This window comes from Alligator sinensis, unplaced genomic scaffold (assembly GCF_000455745.1).
Source record: "Alligator sinensis unplaced genomic scaffold, ASM45574v1 scaffold199_1, whole genome shotgun sequence".
Lineage (NCBI taxonomy): Eukaryota > Metazoa > Chordata > Crocodylia > Alligatoridae > Alligator > Alligator sinensis.
This window is the reverse complement of record NW_005842008.1, coordinates 439,925-465,075: the sequence shown is the minus strand read 5'-3', so window position 1 is coordinate 465,075 and position 25,151 is coordinate 439,925. Positions and strand designations below refer to the sequence as shown.

At 40.7% G+C, this 25,151-nt stretch overlaps 1 protein-coding gene across 4 annotated transcripts in view; it reads left to right on the top strand.

The window, feature by feature from the left end:
• HFM1 (HFM1, ATP dependent DNA helicase homolog) overlaps positions 1–25,151 on the top strand; it is a 74,218-nt gene that overhangs the window by 8,901 nt on the left and 40,166 nt on the right. For 3 of the 4 annotated variants that reach the window (XM_025201903.1, XM_025201904.1, XM_025201902.1), the window contains exons 5-13: positions 11,356–11,507; positions 11,868–11,945; positions 12,103–12,264; positions 17,590–17,790; positions 17,869–17,957; positions 19,692–19,735; positions 19,825–19,926; positions 20,914–21,059; positions 22,104–22,198. In XM_025201903.1, the coding sequence (XP_025057688.1) occupies positions 11,356–11,507; positions 11,868–11,945; positions 12,103–12,264; positions 17,590–17,790; positions 17,869–17,957; positions 19,692–19,735; positions 19,825–19,926; positions 20,914–21,059; positions 22,104–22,198 (1,069 nt within the window). Of the gene's footprint in view, positions 1–8,307; positions 8,340–11,338; positions 11,508–11,867; positions 11,946–12,102; positions 12,265–17,589; positions 17,791–17,868; positions 17,958–19,691; positions 19,736–19,824; positions 19,927–20,913; positions 21,060–22,103; positions 22,199–25,151 lie in introns of those variants that run through there. The other variant, XM_025201905.1, reaches the window with a different exon arrangement.

The following is a 25,151-nucleotide window of genomic DNA, read 5'->3' as shown; positions in this document are numbered from 1 at the left end:
CTCCTCCTCCGGCTCTGCTGCCGGTGATGCAGCCGGTTCCTTCCCCAGCTCTGCTGCCAGTCACCCAGCCAGCTCCTCCTCCGGCTCTGCTGCCGGTTCCCTCACCGGCTCTGCCGACAGCCTCTGAGCCGGCTTCTCCACCGGCACGGCTGCCGGTTGCGTGGTCAGTTCTCTCGGGGCCCGCTCTGGCCCCACCCCTTGTCTTCCCCGCAGCCGAGTGCGGCGGCTCATCCCCTCCACGCGAGGGCTCGCTCCTCCGGTCTCATCCTGTCAGCCGCCCTGCTGCCTCGTCGGGGTCACTTTTTATCCCTTCCGGGCAGTGTCCTCTGCCCCTGCTGCTCTGCCGCAGCTGAATAAACGCCCGGCTGATCACCCGCGCTGGCGTTTTCGGCGTGCGCGCCTCCTCCGGCTCTTCCAGCTCTACGAGAAGTAAGTGGGACTCTTTGCTGCCCTGGGGTTCCTTTGTTGCCCCATCTCCCTTGGGACAATGTGAATGGAATAGCAGACTTGGTGGGATAGCTCACGTGACTGGAGCATTGTCATGGACGGGTACAAACTGTTCAGTTTTTGATTAGGCATGGATTAGACACGTGCTTTGATCAATCCCCGCTAGTTTTCATGGGGGACTTCAATCACCCTGACATCTGTTGGGAAGGCAATACAGCAGTGTGCAGGCAATCTGGGAAGTTTTTGGAGAGTATTGGGTACAACTTCATGGTGCAGGTGCTGGAGTGGCCAAGTAGGGGCCATGCTCTTCTTGACCTGCTGCTCACAAACAGGGAAGAATTGGTAGGGGATGTAGTAGTGAATGGCAACTTGGGCAGCAGTGACCACAAGATGATTGTGTTCAGGATCCTGAGGAAAGGAAGGATGGAGAGCAGCAGATTAAGAACCCTGGACTTCAGAAAAGCAGATTTCAACTCACTTAGGAAACTCATGGGGATGATCCTGTTGGAAGCCAGACTGAGGGGGAAAGAAGTTCAGGAGATCTGGCTGTACTTCAAAGAATCCTTACCGAGCGTGCAGGAACAAATCATAACAATGTTCAGGAAGACTAGCAAGTATGGCAGAAGACCACCTTGGCTTAGCGGGGAACTCTTCAGTAAACTAAATCACAAAAAGGAAGCTTATAAGAAGTGGAAACTTGGACAAATAACTAGGGAAGAATATCAGATCATTGCTCGGGCATGCAGGGAAGGCCAAAGGCCATCGGTTGAAGTCAGGAAGGCCAAAGCACAATTGGAGTTGCAGCTAGTAAGGGATGTGAAAGGTAACCAGAAGGGTTTCTAGAAGTATGATGGTAGCAAGAGGAGGATCAGGGAAAATGTAGGTCCCTTACTAAATGAGGGAGACAGCTTTGTGACAGAGGATGCAGAAAAGGCTGAAGTGCTCAATGCCTTTTTTGCTTCAGTCTTCACAGGTAAGGTTAGCTTCCAGACTACTGCACCGGGCAGCACAGTTTGGGGAGGAGGTGAGCAGCCCTCAGTGGTGAAAGAACCAGTTAGGGACTACTTAGAAAAGCTGGATGTGTACAAGCGCATGGGGCCGGATGGGATGCACCCAAGGGTGCTGAGAAAGTTGGCTGATGTGATTGCAGAGCCATTAGCCATCATTTTTGAAAATTCATGGCAGTCAGAAGTCCTGGTTGATTGGAAAAGGGCAAACTTCATGCCCATTTTTAAGTATGGGAAGGAGGATCCAGGGAACTACAAACCAGTTAGCCTCACCTCAATCCCTGAAAAAACAATGGAGCAGATCCTCAAGGAATCCATTTCTAAGCACTTGGCAGAGAAAATGGTGATTAGGAACAGTCAGCATGGGTTCACCAGGGACAAGTCATACCTGGTCAACCTGATTGCTTTCTATGATGAGGGGATTGAATCTGGATGTGGGGAGACTGGTGAATGTGGTATACCTTGATTTTAGCAAGGCTTTTGATACGGTCTCCCACAACAGTCTCGTAGGCAAGCTAAGGAAGTATGGGCTGGATGGATGGACTGTAAGGTGGATAGAAAACTGGCTGGAGCTTAAGGCTCAGAGTAATAATCGATGGCTTGATATCTAGTTGGCAGCTGGTATTAAGTGGAGTGCCTCAGGGGTAGGTCCTAAGGCCAGGATTGTTCAGTGTCTTCATCAGTGACCTGGATGATTTCATAGATTTCATAGACATTAGGGCTGGAAGGGACCTCAGAAGATCATCGAGTCCAGCCCCCCGCCCGAAGGGGCAGGAAGTCAGCTGGGGGTCATAGGAATTTATGGTAGAGAGGGCACCCTCAGCAAGTTTGCAGATGACACCAAGCTGGCAGAAGTAGTAGATATGCTGGAGAGTAGGGCTAGGATTTAGAGTGACTTAGACAAATTGGAGTATTAGGCCAAAAGAAATCTCATGAGGTTCAAGAAGGACAAGTGCAAAGTCCTGCACTTAGGATGGAACAATCCCATGCACCGGTACAGGCTGGGGGCTCAGCTTTGCAGAAAAGGACCTGGGGGTTACAGTGGACAATAAACTGAATATGAGCCAGCAGTGTGCCCTTGTTGCCAAAAAGGCTAACAGCATACTGGGGTGCATTGGTAGGAGTGTTGCCAGCAGGTCAAGGGAAGTGATTATTCCCTTCTATTCAGCACTGATGAAGCCACATCTGGAGTACTGTGTTCAGTTTTGGGCACCTCACTACAGAAAGGATGTGGACAAATTGGGCAGAGTCCAGCAGAGGGCAACAAAAATGATGAGGGGCCTGGGGGACATGACTTATGTGGAAAGACTGTGGGAATTGGGCTTATTTAGTCTAGAGAAGAGGAGACTGAAAGGGGATTTAATAGCCTTCAACTACTGGAACAGGGATTTGAAAGAGGATGGAGCTGGGCTGTTCTCGGTGGTGGCAGACATTGGCGATGCATAGGGGGTGCGCACAGGTGCATGTGCACCCCCTGAGATTGGTAGTGCACCCCCTGAAAGAAGTGCTGGCAACGCTGCCAGTGGCACCTGCGGGCAGTCACTGCTTGCCACTCTCCCCTTGCTGCCGACACTGCCGGTGGTGTCTGCAGGTGGTCGCCCATCGCCGCTACTGGCGGTGCCCGTGAGCAGTTGCCACCCCCTCTCTCCCCCAGCTGGTGACACTGCTGTGGCCGCCTGCAGGAGCTCCCCGCTTGCCACCGCCACCTCTGCCTGTGGGCGGTCACTGTGCCCCTTCCTCCCCCGCCCCAGCCTCCAGGGGCATGCAACTTTGGCTGGGATGATCTAGTTGGAGCTGGTCCTGCTTTGAGCACGGGGTTGGACTAGATGACCTCCTGAGGTCCATTCCAACCCTAGCTTTCTATGATTCTATAATGCAGTGGGGGGGGGGGGGGGGGGTGCTTGTGCACTGTGGGTGCATGCATGGTGCTGCACAATGGCGTGTGACCTGTGGTATGCGGCCCATCCCCCAAGCCTCTTGGCCACTCGGAAGTTGGACAGCCCTGTTCTACAACATCCCATTTCTAGAATTTCCTTCAAGTTTTGGAGGTGTGATTGGGGCCGTGAACTACTCCTAATCACTGTAATATAGAAACTACAAGTTTGAGAGCGTTTATTAATAACTAAGGCTGCTAATAAAGAAGTTCTGTGACCCCAATTGCATTACAGTTTGTCCAAGTTTTTCAATAGCCTGGTATCTTTTGTTTGTTTGCTAGGGCAGGTAGATTTTACAAATAGAAGGATAACCTGCTTAAGATAGTCATTAATCCATGCAGATCGTGAAGTTTCTCATGTATGAAGTTTCAGTTGTCTTTGTGACAAGTGGGAAATAACTTGAGAGCAATCTTTTTCACCTGTGTAAGTTCAGAATATATATGATCATCTCTGCTTCATATAGCAGAATGTCAACTGACCTGATTTTTGGGAAGCTTTTGGGTGACTGCATGCATCTGCCTTGAATAGAAGGTTGAACTAGATGATTTCCTGGAGTCCCATGCAGCCCTATTTTTCCATGCTTCTATGATGCATTGCATAGGGTAGACATTGAGCGAGTAATAGAAAAGGACTGCTAATATGGATAATATATATTAAATTGATCTTATTTTACATAGAGATGTAATGATCTAATCAAATATTTTATAATGGGTATTTGTTGGGTTTTGTTGATTTGATATCACAGCAGATTAGACCCCATTTTATGAGAACTATTGAAAAAGAAACTTATAAAATTTCAGCACAAATTCCTTTTGACTTGACCTCTAACAAGCAAGAAGTACTTGAGTTAAGTTTAGGAAAAGGAGATAAAAGTCATTTGCAACATGAAAGTCTGGAAGTTGTTTCATCATTTCCGTATTCTGACCATGAAAAATATAAAAATGAAATCAGGCCTTGTCAACAACCTGATAGAAATATTTCAGAAACGAGACAATTAATTAATTTTCCAGAAGATGATGAAAGTACCAACTCAACTTTCAGAAAAAGGTATGTGTTTTAAGTCAATCATCATAATTCATCAGCTATCAAAATCATATTATTATTTTAGATGCATTTGTCAAATACAGAGTTTTTGATCCTTGAAATGAAAGTACTTAATAGGGCTCCAGGCACTAATGTCGGGATTCTTTTGAATGTAAGAAAAAACAGATATTTCCTCTTGGCAGTATTTTAGTACAGTAATTAAATTTGCCCTGAGCTCAACTGCTTTTACAAGAAAGTTAGGCATGGGGTTTATTTTATTATTTTAGAGAAAGTACTGAGTTGCACAAGCATTCTTAGATGCTAATATGCATCCATTTGAAAGAGAACTAGAAGACTCAGAATGCCATGTACATGTTCAGAGATCAAGTGAGCCAAGACTGTCCAAAGAAACCCTCTACACGGTTTCAATGCTGGCTAAAAAGAGAGGTCATAGATAGAAGCACCTCTTTGATGTCAAAGCTATTATTAATTGTCACAGCCTTTTAAACTTCATTTTTTCAGTTGTGCAGCGTAGCAGTTAATCTGGTGTTAGGATCTAATATCTCTCCTGCATGGAAGCAAAGATGAGTTTAATAGTCTGCCTATGTGAAGTGAGTTAAAAAATAAAAAGAACTTTTCTAGGTAGAACTTCAGTTGGATCAAGTAAAGTAAGATGTGCACTTGCCTAGAAAAGAAAATTTTAATTTTTGTACATAGATTTCCACAAACAAAATATATGTATCAGAATGTATATTCTTTGAAAATATCAGGGGAAATATATGATATATAGAATAACAAATATTTTTGTGAAAATATGTCTTTTTCAGCTTATTTAAAACAACTGATTTTACATATGCAAATATAGAACATAAAGATAATTTCCTTTTTGGCAGTGGAACTGACATTTCTTGTAGGATAATTAAAAATATAAAAGAGACTAAAAAAGAAGAGTTATGGAAAAATAATAGTATGCAGGTACTTCAGGATTCAGATTTCAATCTGCAAAGTGTAAATTATGTGTTTTCTGCTTGTGAAAATGGAAAAGGAGTCAAAGTACAATCATTTCTTCATGCTTCAGAGACTTCAAATGTGGAAGGTGATTATAACTACTCTTCATAATATTTTAGAAAAATATTTTCTATGCCGTTTTGATGTGATATATGATGAATATTCAAGCTCTAATGCAAAGGAGGATTCAACATATGTACAATAAATGTTACGAATTGTTGCATAAAATGGAGCAGAAAGACCACCAAATCAAGAAGTAGTCATTAGCAAGCTTCATCTAACTCAGATTAAACATATAGATTTATTATAATTACATAATCTCCACCACTGGAGATTATATCATTTAGGGAATATCAGTATGTTAGACAATCACCTGGCTGGGATGGCATAGACAAGGATTTCCTTAACCAATGATGGTGGATGCCAGGGAGGGTATCAAACGGGGGATAGATCACTCTAGATGTATTTGGTTCAAGGCTGCCCCTTCATAATACCTATTTCTGCCACTGTCGGAGACAGGATACTGTGCTAGGTGGATGGTCTGACCCAATATGGCACTTATATTCGTTCTTAGGATAGTTCTGCCTTGAGCAGGGGTTGGACTAGATGACCTCCAGAGGTCCTTCCCAGTTCTGTTTTTCTTTGTTTATATAATATGAAACTTTTTGTTCAGAGGTATTGGAAGTGGTGGTGGTATTAGCCTCTCTTCGTACAAAATCAGTTGCTGGGGTACTCCAACCAGAGCTGTCAAATCCTCCCATATCACCCCGTGCTGAGTTATAAGCTGGAAACTCCAGTGAATCAATATATGATTGTATAACGCTATTTTGAAGGATATTGTTAGAAAACATTAATACCTATTTTTAATAATGTTGTTGCTTTTTTAAGGAGCTGTAGCAAAAAAAATGGAGGTCCTGAGAGCTGTTACAGAAATCCGTATCTTTTATATATTTATTTTTGTTGTTACAGTTATATTTATTATAACTATTTTACATTTACAAAATAAATTATCATTTAAAGTATCCTGTTTAGTTTCATTTTGCCCATGGGAATTAATACAATTTATTGTATTGCTTTTGTTTCATAATAAGAAGCTATGAATCAAATTATGAAATAACTCTTACATGTGTGGCATCCAAAATAGTGAAATAGAACAAATAAACATAGTTGATCATTCATTATCTAAGCAAATTTATTCTTTTTCATATATTCGCATTTTTATCTTCATAGAATCATTTGTTAATAAACACAATAGATTTAAAATGTCGATGTGAAAATATTTACCTAATTGAAATATATGTATTTCAAAAACAGCTAATGTAAATTAGCATTTAGATTCATCAGAAACCTGGACCTCATTTTTTGTCCCACTCTTAAGTAAAAACAAGCTATTCAAACTTCATTTGATTCAATACTTATATCACCATGTGGATACAATATATTCCCCCCGCAAAATTTACTCTAAACATATTTTAGCAGTCTTGCTCCCTTTCTCCCCTTTCTACCCTGAAATCCGTACTATACTTATCTAGCCTTCTGTTTTTACCAAACTTTTGTTCTTTTTATGCTTTGGATCTATAGTATTTTGTCATGCTGCTAGGTTAAACATTATGAGAAATGAATAGCGAAAATTACATTTCTAAATCTATATTTAAGTGTGTGACCTGGTTTTCCTAAATCCAACTAAGTATATGATTTGGTTTTCCAAAACAGGGACCATTCTGTAGCTCCAAAGATGTTAATGATTGTTGCTATGTCATCAAGTACATTTCATAGATTTCATAGACATTAGGGGCTGGAAGGGACCTTGCAAGATCATCGAGTCCAGCCCCCTTGCCATAGGCAAGAAGTCTGCTGGGGTCCCAGCAAGATAAGCATCCAAATTTAAAACAAGCTAATTGTTTAGTGACCTACTTGGAGACCTACAACACTTTCACACCGGAATAAAATAACTTTACTCCATAGTAAAAATGAGGCATACACATGATGCACTGAGTTAGCAAGCGAGGAATTGGCTATATAGGAGTTTTATGTCCCCTTGTTTGCTCCCCTGCTCAGTTTCACTTTTGGGATAGCCCTTTTGTGCAATGCAAACTGACTCCTCTGCCACCTAGTTGCGAAATGTGCTAGCACCTACTTCCGATAGCTTGAAAAAGCTGGTTTTGTTACTTGCTAAAGTCCAGGGTAAATTACTTTGTACTAATCTTGCAGTATGTCTGTCCTAAACAGAAGCACTTAATTTTGCAAATCTTGGTCCTCGTTATTGCAAGTGCACAATCAGGGGTACATACTCTTTGTGAAGTCTTACTTAATCTTATGTATAACTTGATGTTTTCTTTTCATTGGAAGAAAAATCCTAGTATGACCATTTCATTTGTGTTTGTTACAACAAAAAATGAAATAAAGTATAATTTTTAAAACATTATTTTTAAAATGTTTATTGCCATTAAGCCCTCTTTGAATCTGAAGGTTTTTTTTGTTGGCAGAATAGGTATAGTACAACCAGTACTCCAGTCTGCTCTATTAGACCTGTTCTGTGGAATAGAAGAGAACTTCATTTGTGCTTCAGGGGGACCAATTAAGTGTTTTGTTTAGTCTCCATATCTGCTGCTTTGCATCTCTTGAGACTACCATTAGAGACCTTAATTAAAGCATCCTGAGATGGACAACTGTCCATAAGGAACTGAACTGAAACCATCAAATCAAGTAATAAGTTAATTTTTGAGAATTGTCTGACAAATCTATATCTGTGAACAATCCTTATTTAGGTATACATATATTTGCTATAGCTCTAAGGTGAAACAAGGATCTGTATTACATTCTTAACTGAGTTATTTGATGATCTTTAGCTTCTCCATTTAGAAATATTTTCAAGGATTTTCCATATTTTAACTACATACAATCCAAGGCTTTGGATGATGTAAGTATGGAATCTTATTTAATTTTATTAGCAAGTAGTACATAAAGCATTTCAATTAAGCATTTGTCATTTGTAAGTAATACACAGAAGTGACAAGTGAGGTACACTATCTAAGGACTATAACTTTCAGGGACAAATGAGGAAAATAGTAATGGCATTTATCTAGAGAATGGTTCAGGGTGAAATAAGCACTTTTACACATTTGAGTGTACTTATGTAAATAAATATTTATGTTAATTGTGATTTAGAAAACACTTTCACTTGTGGTTTAAAATAAAAAGCTTTCCCACAGCAAGTGTAAGAATCAAATTTTGGCAAATGAATAACATGGTTACATTACTGGAAAGTCCAGCCTTTTTTGGAAAAGGCTTTTTTACCCTTTATTTTTCCCTCAATATATTCCCATTCTTTTATTCTTCAGAATTCAAATCTCCATTTTGAAGCAACAGTCCTTCTGTTTGCGGAATACTATTTGGTATTCCTGGAGGCTAGAGCAAGTATAGGTGTCTGTATTAGAGATAGCAGACCCTGATTCAGCATAGCATTTAAGTCCTGTCCTTTAAACTGAATTGGAGTCTTAGGAAATTCTGTTTTGGCCTCATGGCCATTAAATAACATTTTCCACAGAGAAACTGAGTGTTTGGGAAAATTAAACAGTTACAGCCCAACTTGTATGTCTTTAAAATCCCTCCATATATGGATGAATAAATATCATATGTTTGTGATGCTTCCTCTCTTTTTGTTCTCTTTTCTATCTTTGTACATTTATTTTCTGCATACCAGTCCACTACTTCAGTAAGGAACCTATATTGATTAATTCTAAGTCTATTTAATTTATATATGAAAAGTAATCTTTTACATTGATTTTCATGAAAGAATGAAAACAATCTTGCTTGTAGCTATAACCTATCATTATTTTACAAACAGAACTGTGATTTAAGGCATTGGGATTTTATATAACACCCATTAATCTTCAAGTGGTTCACAAGGTACCTAAAATGATTCAGTTACAAAATAAAGTTGCTGAAAACTTAGAATACTGCTTATGATTTTATTACCACTAGTAGTATCTGTGGATACATAAATTACAAAAAGGCAACTACTGGAATGTCTTTGAAGTTTTTGTTACAGAACAGTTAATACATCTTTATAATGAGCCTGTCTTTAATAGTAGTTGGATATTGACAATGGTTCATCTGTCATCTAAGACTAGAGACTAGCATTTTTGCATAAATCTGTCATCTAAGACTAGAGACTGGCATTTTTGCGTTTATGACGACAATGTAGACATCACTGTGCAATCACTCTAGATGTACAGTACCTCTTTTATAAATGCTTCTGTGGCAGCTGGGCATAGGGAAATGCATTCTTTCTTGATTGCTCTTTTAAAGTTCATATCTAATACAAAGTATCTAGTTTTTAGAAAATTCATACCGTCATACCAGCTGTCATTCACTGTTGCATATATCATTTTAATAATAATCCCTTTTGTGCATTTCTCCTTGAATAGTTCTGTCAGAATGCATGAATAGGTATATTTAAATATCTTTTTTTTTTGTAATTCTTTCCTAGCTTCTTTACACAGATAGGAATTTTGTGATTTGTGCTCCAACTGGCTCTGGAAAAACTGTAATGTTTGAACTAGCTATTACCAGGCTACTAATGGAAGTGCCAATGCCTTGGTTAAATATTAAAATTGTATATAGTAAGTATTAGACTAAGTTTACATAATTCAGTTTTAGTGGCAATGATAGAAAATTATTTTGTCCTTTGCATTTTGTTGCACACATTTATTGGCTTCTTTTAATAAGCTTGAAGTCAAATGCATAAAGACAACATTTACTTTGTAAGACTCTTTCAGGATTTATCACTGTTTATTGTATTGCCATAATAGTTATTACAGTTAATGCCTGTTAGTAGAAACATGAAGGCACCTCAGTGCTATGTTGTTCCTACTGGCTGTTCGTATTGTAGGCAGTCTTCTCTGAATACAAAGGACAGAATTTGTTCCCCAGAATGTTGCTTGTAAGAGGCTATTGGTCTTACCAGTTATTGCTGTGAATGAGTGTCACTCGTACTGTTGTTTAAAACTTACATTGCATAACTGAGATTGAGGCCCCGTTATACTAGGTTCTATCTGTACACAAATAGACAGTCCCTGCTACAAAGACATTCAATAGTCAAAGGAGACATACCTCAAAATGTAGAGTTTGTAAATTTTAATTACTAATAAAATAAAACATAATTGGTGTAACAGAGGGCAGTCACATACATATTGTTGTCATCTTGGGGTTTTCGTTTCTGGACAATGGAATTAATATCCTCATGCATATCAAGTGAAATGGGTGATTTCATGCTAGTTTTAATGTGTCCATATTTTGATACCACTATAAAGCTTGACATAATTGAATATATTTGTCTTTCTTACACATGGTTGGCCTTTGTTTTACAAAAGTTACTATCTAAGTTAGTTTAGATATGAAATCTATGTATTGTAAACAAATAAAACCTGTCAGATATTTGTACTATAATTCCTCTCAGCAGATGGGAAACAAGCACTTGAATTTATGGTTATGACTTCTTGCATTGTTAAAGGGACTTTGTCAGAATTGACACAAAGTGACCTGAAGCTTGTGAAAGTCTACCAATCAAGAAGTGTACTTTTTCTGTGTTTTCTTGTGATTGTGGGAGAAAGTTATTGCCCAGTCCTATCATCTGTAGGTTCCTATGGGAACCAGAAACAACTGAAGATTATATGAGGGCACAAAGAATATTCATAGAGGGAGATGTCTGACAGAGGAATGTTCAAGTATTCAGATTCCATCTGCTGAATGGGGAATGGAGAAACTATGGCCTACAGGTCAAAATTGTTTTTTGCTTTAATGAGCAAAGCTGAAATCTGAAGAATTAAGTTAAAAAAACTTTGAAGCAGCTGCCTTATTTAGCATTTTAAACAATACAACTGAAGAGTAACAAAAAAAGTCCTTTGCTTTTCTCAGTTTTGTTTTGTTTTTAGTGGCACCCATAAAAGCTCTGTGCAGTCAGCGATTTGATGATTGGAAAGAGAAATTTGGACCTATTGGGCTTAGCTGTAAGGAACTGACAGGAGATACAGTCGTGGATGATTTATTTGAAATACAACATGCTCATATTATTATGACCACGCCAGTAGGTTCCATATGCAACTTGCTTTTCCTTCTGTTTTTGTTTTGTTTTGTTTTGTTTTTTAATTTTGAAAGTTAAAATTAAAACTACTAGCTTTTTGTATGTTGCCTTAGACTTTGTTTTGTGACAGTCAGTAACTCAGAAACACTTTAAGGTCTGTTTATTGACTTATATACTAATAGTGTCATATGTAAACAATAATTAATAATAAAATGCTACATGAAATTTGTTGCATTAGCTCAGAAGAACTTTACTGATTTTATGAAAAGATTTTGGTCACATTAAGGGTCTGTCTGCACCACTGCTTTGGGCATCTGTTGCCTTAAAATATCTTTCAGCTGTTTATAATTTTTTTTCCTCTAGGAAAAATGGGATAGTATGACTAGAAAATGGAGAGACAACTCTTTAGTCCAGCTGGTACGATTGTTCCTCATTGATGAGGTAAAAAAAAAAAAAAAAGATTTTTATTACTTGTTTTTTTCCTTGAAGATAAAAGGAAACCTTTTAGAAAGTAGAACAGAATGTCAGACATTTATTTTAATATATTTATAGATAAATGGAAGAAACAGGTGATCTTATTCTACAATGTTTTTAATAGGTACATGTTGTGAAAGATGAAAGCCGGGGTGCAACACTCGAGGTGGTAGTCAGTCGGATGAAAACGGTACAATCTTCCTTTTCACGTAGCTCAGAGAATCCCAACACAGTTCCTTCCATGAGATTTGTGGCTGTTTCTGCAACAATCCCGAATGCTGAAGATGTAAGAATAAATCTTTAATTACATTCTTTAAAAAATATGATTTAAGTAGTCGTTGCTCATTTGAGGTCAGTTGTAGAGGCAGAAATTTAAGTAATAGTATGGATCCCACTGTAGTTGCTCATGTGCTTTATGCATGTGAAACAAGATTCTTTTGGCTGGCTGTCTCTTTCTAGGATGTATATGCACTGAGTAATCCATTTCTATAATGTTAACTCCTGCATAGCCTTCCTATCTTCCTGCAAATAGCCTGGATAATGGCTGGAGGAAAAACACTAACAGAAAAGTCTTTTCGACAAGTTCAAAAGCTCATTGTTAAAAACAGGAATGCTTTGACCAGAAGATCTTCTATACATAATGGAAAAGATTTTGCCTTATGGGCAGCTGAAAACAACACGAATTTGGTGGAGACTCTGACTCCAACTATTCTAGACTGTATTTTACTCCTGCAACAGGTGGGATTGGCACTTAATCTTGGAGTCCACCTGGCAGGAATATCACTATATTATATTCCAGTCAGATTTTAGTTTTCTCATTCCCTATACTGTCAAAATTAATCAGAGGTCATTGTCACACCTAGTTCTCTGTCATTAATTTCTCTCTCACCTAGGACCCTAATGTGGTCTTCCTGCAACTCATGGAGCCTCCTTTCAGTTCTCTGTCAGAATGTTCTTTATACAAGCATTTCTCAACCCGAGGGTTCTGACCCAAAAGTGGGTCACAAGACTATATGAAAAGGTTGCAAACAAACTTTAAATAATGGATCAACAAACTTTAAAAATGGATTCTCTTTTACAGGAGAAAAGTGTGGGAAACAGTGGGTTTCCCCTTGCAGGCTGGCAGAGTCCTAGCCTGCAAGGGTCTGCTTGGAGTTGGGGGGAGCGGGAGGAGGGCAATCAGGCAGGGGGCACCATGTGTACGTGCATGCACACACATGCAAGTGGCAGCCTGGCAGCATGAAGAGCAGCTCCCCTCAGGAAAGTTTATTGAGGGGGCGGACATAGACAATGTGTCAGGGGGTGTGGGGCACAGGTAATAGTGCCTACCACCCCACCTCCTCACCAGAGTAGAGCCGTGGCCTGAGGGGAGCGGCAAGTAGGCCATGATGGTGGGGAAGAGCCGCAGCCTGGTGCACAAGCGGCTGGCAGCAGAAGGTGAGGGCAGCATGGTCCCTTTCCTCCCTGCCTGCATCTGTTGCTACTGACACTGCTGACAGCATGGCTGGCACAGGGCTTCTGGTGACAGTGGTAGCAATGAGTCTTTGCTCCCTGCTCTGCTCTCCCACGCTGAAGTCTTCGCGCTGGGCTGTGAAGGCAGCTCCTGCCTGTCCAGCCAGGCTGCAGCCCTGTGCCCACTGTGGGTGCATAAATCTGGGGGGGGGGCACATGCCCCACACTCACCCCTTCCTTGCATATCCACTCTCTTCCTTGTATGCTAGGGGGCTGGGGGCAGCAGGCCAAAAATGAGAGGCACCAGCAGGGCTAGAGAGGTCGGGGGGGGCTGTGGGTTGGGAATGAGGTGCATTGGCAGGGCTGGAGGGGATGTTTTCTACTTAAACTATTTACTGGGGTGGGACTGGCCATCAGTGTTTACAAATGGGTCCTGGTACAACAAAATTTGAGAACCACTGCTTTATACCACTTTACTATCAAGAGGTCTTTCTAGTTGCCATTGTGAGCGGGATGGGCAATCTTATTCTTGACTCTCCTTTATACTTGTCTGCCACGACTTGGATGAATAGGAAAAAGAAAGGAGGTTAAGGTCTTAGTTATTCTTGGACAAAATAATACCACTTTGATGTTAAGTGTAAGTTTTATTGTAAGGGTTAACAATGCAAAAATGACTGTGTTCTTGCCAGTTGCTTCATTGGCGAAGTAGTTAGTGTTTCAATCAGAACCTCCTTGAATTAGTTACTTCATATGTGCAGGGTAGAAACTTTTCACCACCAATTACCTCATTAGTGGTACACACCCTCCGCTTCACTCATTCTGTGCGTGTGTGTGGTCTAGGGGCAGTCTCTGGCCATTCTCTCTCTCCCAAACATACTTCCTGCTCCTGGTTTCCACGCTCCCACCGGGAGCCAGTCTTGGGGTCAACCCCTGTCCCCTTTTCTCTCGGTGGGGGCACGATCTCTCCTCCTGAGCTTTCCTGGGGAAATAGTTGCTCGGTGCTTCAGGCTTCCGCCCTAGCACTCACCGACTCCATGGGTATCGCTGGCAAGGCAAGCCCTTTTTGCCGCACCTCTCAGGAGTCCGCTGCCCGGTGTTTCAGGCTCGCCCTGCACTCACCGGCACCACAGGAGCCACTGGCAGTACAAGCCTCTTTGCTGCTGTCCTGTTGCGTCTCAGGGATTCGCCATCTGGCATCACAGGTGCTCCTGCCCCTGTCGATTCAGTTGGGTTCCTGGTAAGGTAAACCTTGTTGGCACTGACCTGCCGTGCACTTCGGGAGTCTCACCCTCCTCGGAGTTTTCTTCCTCTCCACAGTTAAGTCTCCTTTGCCTTTTCTCCAGAGTGCCGCCACTCCTTGCTCCTTCTCCTGGTGCCCGAAGGCAAAAGTCTTTTCCCCGCTGCCATTTTTATGCTTCGTATGGCAGGCTAATCACCTGCTTTTTTTCCAGGTGTGCAATCCCTTCCACCTGGCAGGGTTCATCGTTGGGTCAATCTGGCCCGACCTTGTCTAAGTAACAGGGCTCTTGCCCGAGTCTTTGTTACAGCCATCACTTTAACTCAGCGTTGATAAGATCTAAGCCCCTATGGAAGAACTTAGACCATAAGCCCTATAATGCAACTGTAACCATTATATCACAAGTACAAAGTGATAAAACTGCATCTTAAATTCATTCCCAAAATGCTCTCAGAATTCTGAATCAATCAGTCACTTCAAAAATCTTTCTGAAACCATGCTCCTCATTGAGAAAAAAGAAGTGATAGACTTTAGACATCTGCCAAGCCCTACTTTACTACTTAGCTCAAATAAAGCACTTCAGATACCCTTCTGATATTTTTGTGGCCTATTCAGTGTACTGAGAAGTCAATATTCTCATCCCAAAGACTTAAATGGGTGTGATCCACCAGTTATCAGCTGGCTAGCAAGCCCTACTTGTACTTTGCAATTAAAACAAGAGCAGGCAAAATATTGCTTACGGACCAGATTTGGCCCATGGAGGAACTTTGTCTGGCCTATGGTAGGTCCCGTTTGGCCCAGGCGCCATCCAACCCATGGTGTGTCCTGCTGCCCTGGGCGTACAGCAGGGCTGGGGCAGCTCTGCGGCTGGATTCCAGCCTTAGCTCCATGAGGACTGGCAGGGACCCATGTGCACAGCCATGGCCTTGGCCCACCCTGCACCTACTCTGTACCTGCCCCAACTGAAGCGAGCCAACCAGGACCAGTGTGCACAGCCCCAACTGTGGCCCAATCCATGCCTACTCTAAGCCCACCTGCCTAAGATAAGTGGTGGTAGCAGGGAAGAAGCTGCTACTGGGTGCTGGGGAAAAGCGGCTGCCTCCCCCTCGCCGCTGCTGGGCCCTTCTTGCTGCAGCTGGTTGGACCCTGCCCCTGGGCTGCCCTGCAGCTCCTCTGCCACCACTACCAGCACTACCTCTGGGCTCCCCAGCAGGGCAGTGGTGGCAGTGGAGGGGAGCCACAGAGCAGCCTGGGTGCGGGCTCTGGGCAGCTGCAGCACGAATGGCCTGGCAGCAGCAAGGAGGAGGTGGCCATTTTTCTCCCATGCCCAGCAGCAGTTTCTGACCGGCTGTCGCTGCTGCTCATTACGGGCAGGCCAGTCTAGAGCAGGAACAGGGTGGGCCAGGGTCAGGGCTGCGTGTCTGGGTCCAGCTGGTCCACTTTGGCTGGGGCAGGACCAGAGCAGGTATGGGCGGATCGGGGCTGGGGCTGGGGCTGTGCATGCAGGTCCCCACCACTCCCCATGAGACTGAGGCCTTACACAGCAGGGATCTGTGCTCAACTGCTGCCATGCACTGGTGGCAGTGAGGAGTCACAGGGTGCAGGTGCTCCAGGCTGTTGCCAGGATGGTGGGGAGAGAAGGGTACTGACCAGCCTACGACAGCTCCCCAAAACTGCCTATGTGGCCCATGGGCCCAAATAATTGCCTGCTTCTGGTTTAAAGCATAAGTAACATCCTGCTTCAGCAATGTCTTTGCAGCTTGCAAGGCAGCCAGAAGAAGTAACCAGCTGATACGGTAGATGTCATGAACTGGATGTGGCAATCCACATATTCCAGTTTGGAAGGGAAGTGTCTGTTCGATCAATAATGATTCCTCAATTTTACTGTATTGGGAGTAGATGCTGATAGGTAGTCCTTTATAGTGGAGTCCTCCCTGACATGCTCAAAGAATAAAATGGTTACCCTATCCTACAGTAACTCTGGTTCTTGGAAATGGATCTGCTCTTGATGCCCTCATTCAGGAGCATGTGGAGTTTCAGGGTACATGTGCATTTTTGTTGGAAGCTGTTAGGTCTTATGCATATGAGGTGTATATACACCTATGATATGATTTGCAGTAACCACAGTATCTCCAAGAATCTCAGTTACTGTAATATAAGTAAAACAGCTTCTTTGGTTTCTTCAGTTCATTGAAGTATCCTGAAAGCTTGGATAAATAAAAGTCAAAAGAAGTTGCAAATTCTACTTTAAGTGAGTTCTTACATAAAGCTGTCATTTCTGAACTGTTGGCTGATGGTTACTATCTTGATGAAAACAAATATAATTTATGATACAGCCATACAGAAGTTTTAGTCTAAAATTAACAATATACTACAGTTCTGTATTTTTATCAGTGTATTTGGTTGTAAGCACAAGTCTTAATAGGTTGCGGACAGATTTTGATCTTAATTATACCTGTCCTATTTAAAACTGAATTTGGCTTTTTAATTACAAAATGGGCGTGTCTACATGTGTCTCTTTGGTGCCTTTGTTACTGTGCCATCATTTAGTACTTTCAAAAGGAAGTACTAAATGATGGCACAGTAACTGGCGGTACTGCGCGCTGCATGCCATGCAGTTATTTTTAGTTGCTATGCCACCATAGCAATGCACTATAATGAGGGAGTATGTTGCTATGGTGATATAGCTGTGGTGTCACAGTTTGTGACTGCTGATGCTATGGCGCCGTAGCGTGTTGCTACAGTGACATAGCGTCACATGTAGATGCTCCCAAAATGTATGTTAAAATGTTAATACTTTTGAAATGGCAAGAAGAATTTAACCAGTTCATTATTATCTATATATTGTTAGAGCACAGCATACTTAATGGCAGAGCTATCATTTTCAAGCATTGTTTTAACATACTTTCTTGTTCTTCAAAGATTGCAGAATGGCTGACAGATGGTAAGAAGCCTGCTGTATGTTTGAAAATAGATGAGAATTACCGACCAGTGAAGCTTCGCAAAGTTGTTCTTGGATTTCCCTGCAGTGGCAACCAAACAGAATTTAAATTTGACTTAACTCTTAACTACAAAATAGCAAGTGTTATACAAACATACTCTGAACAAAAACCAGCACTTGTGGTATGTTTTTCTCTTACTGGTTTTAAACATGTTTATTTCGCAGTACAATTAATTAAAAAAGTATTCTTTTATTTATAGTTTTGTGCCACAAGGAAAGGAGTACAGCAAGCTGCTTCTGTTCTTGCAAAAGATGCTAAATTCATAATGACTACAGAACAGAAACAAAGGTATTTTAAATATTTGTTCTAAGTTAGTAATAGGTGTCTGATATTCTAGCCAATCTTATTACTTATGAAATGAAAGTTGATGGGATTAGTACAGCTACTGGTAGAGAGTTGTTTGTCATAAAATAATTATCACAAAAAGGATTCTTGAGAAATGTTACTAGGGGCTATGGACTATGGCTATAGAGTCCTTTGCTAGGACAGTTGATTCTTCCAGTAGTGGTGGAGATAATCCACTTGCAGCAAATCCAACCTTTGCTTGTTTCTTCTAAATAAAGGAAATTATTCTGCAGTAATATATTTTGGGTACCTTTCATTAACATTAAATTCATTAAATTTTTTCACTACAAAAATTTGCACATGTGATAGTCCTATGTCATATGTGGTCCTGTTGGACTGTTTACACCAAGTCGCATTAAACACATACTTAAGTTTTGCAGGATCAAGTCTCTCAGTAAACACTGCCCAGATTTTTGTTTATGATTACTTACTTCATCAGGGAGTTATATCAAAGTATTCTCTATGCCAGGGGTAGGCATCCCCTGGCATAATGCCAAAGTCTGGCATATGAAGGCATTTTGCTTGGCACTCACACTTTGGGAAGGGACCAGGGCTGGGCTGCCACAACAAGGATTGGACCCCTCACAGCTCCCCTGCTATCCGACCCTGGCACTCCAACATCTTAAAGGCAAGGTTGCAGGTATTTTTGTCACCCTGCCCATAAACATTGCCCACCCCTACTCTTTGCTACTATTGGGGATACATTTTCAATTTAATATATAATTTGTTTTTACCAATAAGAACATTAATTTGTCTAATTGAATCCAAAATGTTTTCAAAGGTTCAGTTCAGGACATCGTATCTAGATATAGGTGTTTAATTCCTATTTACATCAATGAAAGCTAAGTACATGATTAAATGTTTTCCTGAACTGGGATGGACATATGCGCATACTTATATGTTTTATTGAACCAGGGCCTTTGTGTTTACTTCAATATTAACATTAAAGTTTATAAGCCATTCTTAAACAGTTTTAAAACAACTTGAGTTAATCCATAATTTTTGGTATTAATAATTAAATGCATTTCTGTCTTCTACATTTCAAATATTATACCACACAGTTGTAGTCCTCATTTCTTCTTCTAGACCACTCTTCATTAATAACAAGCAGACAAAACTCTCATTGAAGTAAGAGTTCTTTGAAGGCATGAATAGGACTTGGGGAAGTACAGGATAATGTCCATAGATACTTTCTTCTATTAGTTCAAATTTTCCACATCCTTTTTATGTGATAAAAATATTAAGATTTACAAACAGGCTTTTCTTAAAGAAGATATTGTGTATATTGTGCAAAAATAGATCCAAATCTACAATACTTATTCAAAGCCAGATGCTCCTCTTCACTTTCAGTGATAGTGGAGAGAAACTTTCACAAATGAATGGGGGAGCAATGGGAGTTCTGAACTTCTGTTCCTGAACTTCTGTACACTTCTTTGTAGAGGCGCTGTAAAAATTTAGGACTGGTGTTCAGGAGGTAGTCTGATATGATGGAGCTGGTGAGCAGTTACATATTGAATTCAAGTTTTACTGACTTAATGCACAGAAGTCCAGAGCATGTCAGTGGTGCCTTTACAAAATATATTTTTATCTTTACATATTATTTGTAAATGAGGAAGTCTGATATGTAAATTGTGTGATTTTAAAAATATTAATAATTTTTATCTCTCCCTTGTACAGATTACAACGGTCTGCAAATTCAATAAAAGATTCCAAACTAAGAGGTAAATTGTCATTTTACCGTTTTAAGCCACAGGACTTAACATTTGCTTGAGTAAATTTGTGAAGATAATTCATAGTATTTCATTTTCAGATCTCTTAATATATGGTGTGGCTTATCATCATGCTGGTATGGAGTTATCTGATAGAAAAATAATTGAAGGAGCATTTACTATGGGAGACTTGCCTGTACTTTGTAAGTAAATTTAAACTCTGAAAGTCAAAATATTGTTCCTATGTTTGTTTCTTTTCGTATAAGATGAAACGATTTACATTTGATAAAAGTAAATATGATTCAAACATTAATATTTACTTTTAGGTTAGTCTGTGAAAACAAGCCTTTGTATGAACAATCCATTTGCTTCGATAAGTAATTAGCACAATTTGAATGCTGTCACGATGTTAGTAGTAGTAAAACTCCCGTATATCTGCATGATTGGGCTTGTAATTTGTGGTTGAATCCTGAATTTGCAATGCACATATAACTATCATTAACTTCAGTTTTCGTTTTCCCTTCTGAAGAAATAAGTTCATAAGAGTAGCCTACGTATATGACAAAATATGATAATAATGTGCATGGTGCTTTACAGGCAAATAAAAAAAATAGTCCTTAAAAGATATTGCTATTGCACAAAAAGAGAAACTCATGGCTGTATTCAGACAGTGACTGGATTTGAATGAATAGCAATTACTGATTCAGTTTTGGTATCCAGGGAATGGTATACAAAGAATTTTATCTGTAAATAGCAGAAATATTTAAATACAAATGTGTTGGATGAATTTAGGTTTTAAAATAGCATTTGACAGTACTTGATATATTGATGATCAGATACAGTGAAAAACTGTATATTGGGGTGCTGGGGCTAGACTGGGGCAGTGCTGGGCCTGATTCAGGTGCCAATCCTGCAAGGTATCTGGCCTGTGGACTGGCCCTGTATCCCTCATCTAGCCTACCAGGCTGAAAGTTTGAGCATCTCTAGTGTGTTTGTGCATAAATACATATAAAGACTGTGGGGCCCATTTATGAGGCACCAAGTACCTTAATTCCCATTGCCTTTATTAAAAGCTGGTCATTCTTGCCACCTCATACTGAGCCATTTATTTACTGCTCTGTATAAAGTCTTGCTACTATACAGAAATGTTGATACTGTTCATCATGAAATTAATTTTTAATCTGATACAGTTACTACTAGTACCTTAGCTATGGGAGTAAATTTACCTGCACATCTGGTTGTTATAAAATCCACAATGCATTATGTTGGAGGAATGTTTCAAGAATATAGTGAAACTGATATTCTGCAAATGATTGGGAGAGCAGGAAGACCACAAGTAAGTTAACTGTGTTTTGTATACATGTTCTCTAAAGATGACTTTGTAAAACCATATAGAGGAAGAGGTAAATGTACCCCCAATTTTAGAGTAGCATTTGCTTCTTAAAGTTTTGTAATTTGTACCTAAATTATTTTTGAGTTTAAAGAAATATTCAGGAAATGAGTCTGGCTCTCAGTAGATTGTTCAGTGAAGATGTCTCCTCAGTCTTTGTGGTAAAAAAAATAATCAAGGTGCTAAACTGCATAAGAAATAGGATAGTGGAGGATATTATAATGTCTTCATAGAAATTGGTGGTGCAGTCTTGTGTGCATGCAATAATGGCATTCCCATCTTAAGAAGAATGCTGAAGAGCTAGAAAGGGTTGAGAGGTGGGTCAGAAATAATCCAGGGCATGGAATAGTCAAGTAAAGAGATTGAAAAGATTAGGTTTGCCCCTCTCAAATAGGAGAGAGGACACAAAAGAAGTTTGTAGAATATTGAATGTTATAGAACCAGTGCCCCAGATTATTCCACATCTGTCTTCTGCAAAGGTTTCAGGAACTTCCTCTGAAGCACCTAGTTCTGGCCACTATTGGAGACAGATAAAATGACTAGAGGGGGCTTGCATTTGAACGAGTATAGGAATTCATATGCTATTAATTTTGTCCATTAGAAAAAAACTACACAAGCTTACTTTACTACTAAAAGTTCTGATTTGGTAAAGTAAACTTTGAGCATGTGCTTAAGTTATATTGACTGTACTGTATTGTATTGACCCTATTATTCTCTGATGTATGTATACTTTATAATTAATAATTTAGGATCATGAGCCAACTGCTAACAACTTTTTAATAAATCAAAGTGCAAATGACTTTGTCAGGGCTTGCCTTTCAGTTATTGAAGCATTTGCATTTCTCAGTAGATTAAATGTACCTTTTTAAAATTCATTTCATTTGTCTCAAGATGTGGGGTGTGTGTGCATGCATGTATGTGTGTATGGAACAGTCCATATATATAGTAAGGATTCCCAGCTAAATCTTAGAGAATGTATGTTTTTTTCAGTTTGACACAACTGCTGCAGCTGTTATTATGACTCGCTTAAGTACAAGAGAGAAGTATGTACAGATGTTAAATGGTGCAGATACAATAGAGAGCAGGTAACCAAATAATTTGCCAGAAGGATGCTATGTGAAAAATAGAAATGTTACATAGACCCAGCAGCATATATTTTCTTGTTCTTTTTGGTTTATTCAGAAGAAATTCATTTCAGTGAACATAAAAGATAGGCCTGTGGGGAAATCATATAGAGCTACACAAAGATGGAAATTTCAATTTTATCTATTCAGCACCTCAGAGAACGCTAATAAATAAGAAAACCAACTATTTATCTAGCACCTTTTACAGCAATACAATCCTATTTTTGTGTTAATTATATTTTTAAAATAATTACACTTTTAATTGAAAAGAAACTGCAACAAGAAAAAAGAGAAACATTTTACAAATAGAGTTCTTCAACCTAGCAGTAAGGTGGAGATAGAGACTCACTGGGTGCTGGAGTTGCAGAGTTACCAGTTATCAAATTGTGCTTTGCCCTGTCTCTTGATGTGATAGAGGTAGATTCAGAATAGCAGTTCTGATGATGACAGACTAGAAGGAGATGGCAGCTTAGATGAGGCTGAAGCTGGGAATGAGATAAATGCTGGGAAAGGGAAGACGACATGGTCTGGGTTCTGAAGCTTTAGCAGATCACGGAAGCTGAGGTTAAGGAGTTTAGATACCACAAGTGGCACTCTTGCTAATAAAGTCTGAGTGGATGGGGTAGTGATATGTGATATTCAATAAGACCCTATCCCTGCCTATTTATTTATGTATTCTAATTCACATAATCCATATAAATAACTCATTCATATAACTATTCATATGCATTCATATAAATAACTACTGAATTTGCGATCTATCTAATAAATTAAAACACCATATAAGAACAACTCCAAATATTTATCAAACACTCACTTATCTGTCCTTTGCCTATTCAGCAGTCCAAGAAAAAAAGCTGGGCTTTATAGCACTCTTATGAGTTTAACATCAATGCTGCTGCTCAGAAGTGGATCCAGGATTTTACAGATGTGGGAGCAGTGACCAATCCTGTAGGGGTGGCTATATCTCCCCCTGTTCCCTGCCTCCTCCCTTTCTCTCTGCATGGAGGCAGGCAGACTGTGCCATGGGAGCAGCAACCGGGCACTTCTTTAAATCCCCAAAGCATGCAAGAATTCCTTCCCCACCTTTTCCCCTCCTGCTCACAGGCATGTTCCCTCCCCATCTCCTGCAAGAATTCCACCCCCCCCCCACCTTTTCCCTTCCTGCTCACAGGCATGTTCCCTCCCCATGTCCTGCCTTCTCTGATGTACCTATTGTCCTGGAGGTGAGGGGAGCTCCAGCTCGGCTGTGCAGGGACTGGGTTAGCCCATGGGACAGCGGCAGTGGGCAGAAGGGTCCCCCGCCTCCCCCAGCCTACTCCCAGGCTGATGGGGAACAGCCAGGAGAACCTGTCTGCCCACTGCTACTGTCTTGGGCTGAACCCAGTCTCTGCACAGCCCAGCAGGAGCAGCTGTGGAGCTCCTTTCACCCTTAGGAAAGTAGGCACAGTGGTGGCAACAAATGGGGAAGAGGGAAGGGGAGGGGACATGCTTCTGAGCATGGGAGGGGAAGGGGATGGGAATTCTTACCTTCTCTGAGGACAAAAGTCCCTGGCTACTTCTACCAAGTGGTCAAAAAGGGGGGATGCAGGTGTGTCACTGTACCCCTTTGGATCTGCCCCTGTTGCTGCCCCTTAAAACAGACATGTGAAGTGCTTCATAAGGACTTGTTAATGTCAACTGCTTAATGTTAGAGATGAGCGCTCAGAAATTCTTCTGGTATATAGTTTCTGCTAAAATCAACTGGTTAGTTTTGTTTGTAATAATTATGTTCTTATCTACCTAACCCACCATTCTGTTTCTGTATGTAGCAGTTTGTTCTCAAATGTATCCTTGTAGATATATAGATACTCGGGAAAGTGCAAGTTGTGTCTTTTGGTAACCAGCAATTTAAGACTGAATGAGTTTAGTCTAAATATATTTTCTATCCGTTGGAATGCTCCTCATGCATTATGCTTAAAGTGAATTAGTTCTTCCTTAAAGTGGTCAAGCTAGTTGCAAATATGTGTTGAAAGACCAGAAACAATGAGAGAATATGTCCAAAAAGACAAAAACAAAACAAAAAAATAGAACCAGGCTGTGCATTGAAGTTTTACACAAGAGAGTTCAGAAGACACTAGTTTATAGAACCCACTTGATATGAACATCTACAGAGAAAGAGATATATGGGAAAATTAGAAAATTCATAGATTCATAGATGCTAGGGTCGGAAGGGACCTCAATAGATCATCGAGTCCGACCCCCTGCATAGGCAGGAAAGAGGGCTGGGTTCAGATGACCCCAGCTAGATGTTTATCTAACCTCCTCTTGAAGACCCCCAGGGTAGGGGAGAGCACCACCTCCCTTGGGAGCCCATTCCAGACCCTGGCCACTCTAACTGTGAAGAAGTTCTTCCTAATGTCTAGTCTAAATCTGCTCTCTGCTAGCTTATGGCCATGATTTCTTGTAACCCCCCGGGGCGCCTTGGTGAATAAACCCTCACCAATTCCCTTCTGTGCCCCCGGGATGAACTTATAGGCAGCCACAAGGGCGCCTCTCAACCTTCTCTTGCGGAGGCTGAAGAGGGCCAGGTGCCCCAGTCTCTCCTCATAGGGCTGGGCCGGCAAGCCCATAACCATACGAGTGGCCCTTCTCTGGACCCTCTCCAGGTTATCCACATCCCTCTTGAAGTGCGGCACCCAAACCAGCACGCAGTATTCCAACTGCGGTCTGACCAGTGCCCGATAGAGGGGAAGTATCACCTCCTTGGATCTGTTCATCATGCAGAACCATGACAGAAATTAAAAGCTAAAATTGAAAATCTAAATAAAATCTAATTAATGCTGTCTCTTGAATAGCATTCAAAATACCAAGAATGCGATGTAACCTTTAAATATAGACAGTTTTGTATACTGTTATATTGAGCCACAACAGT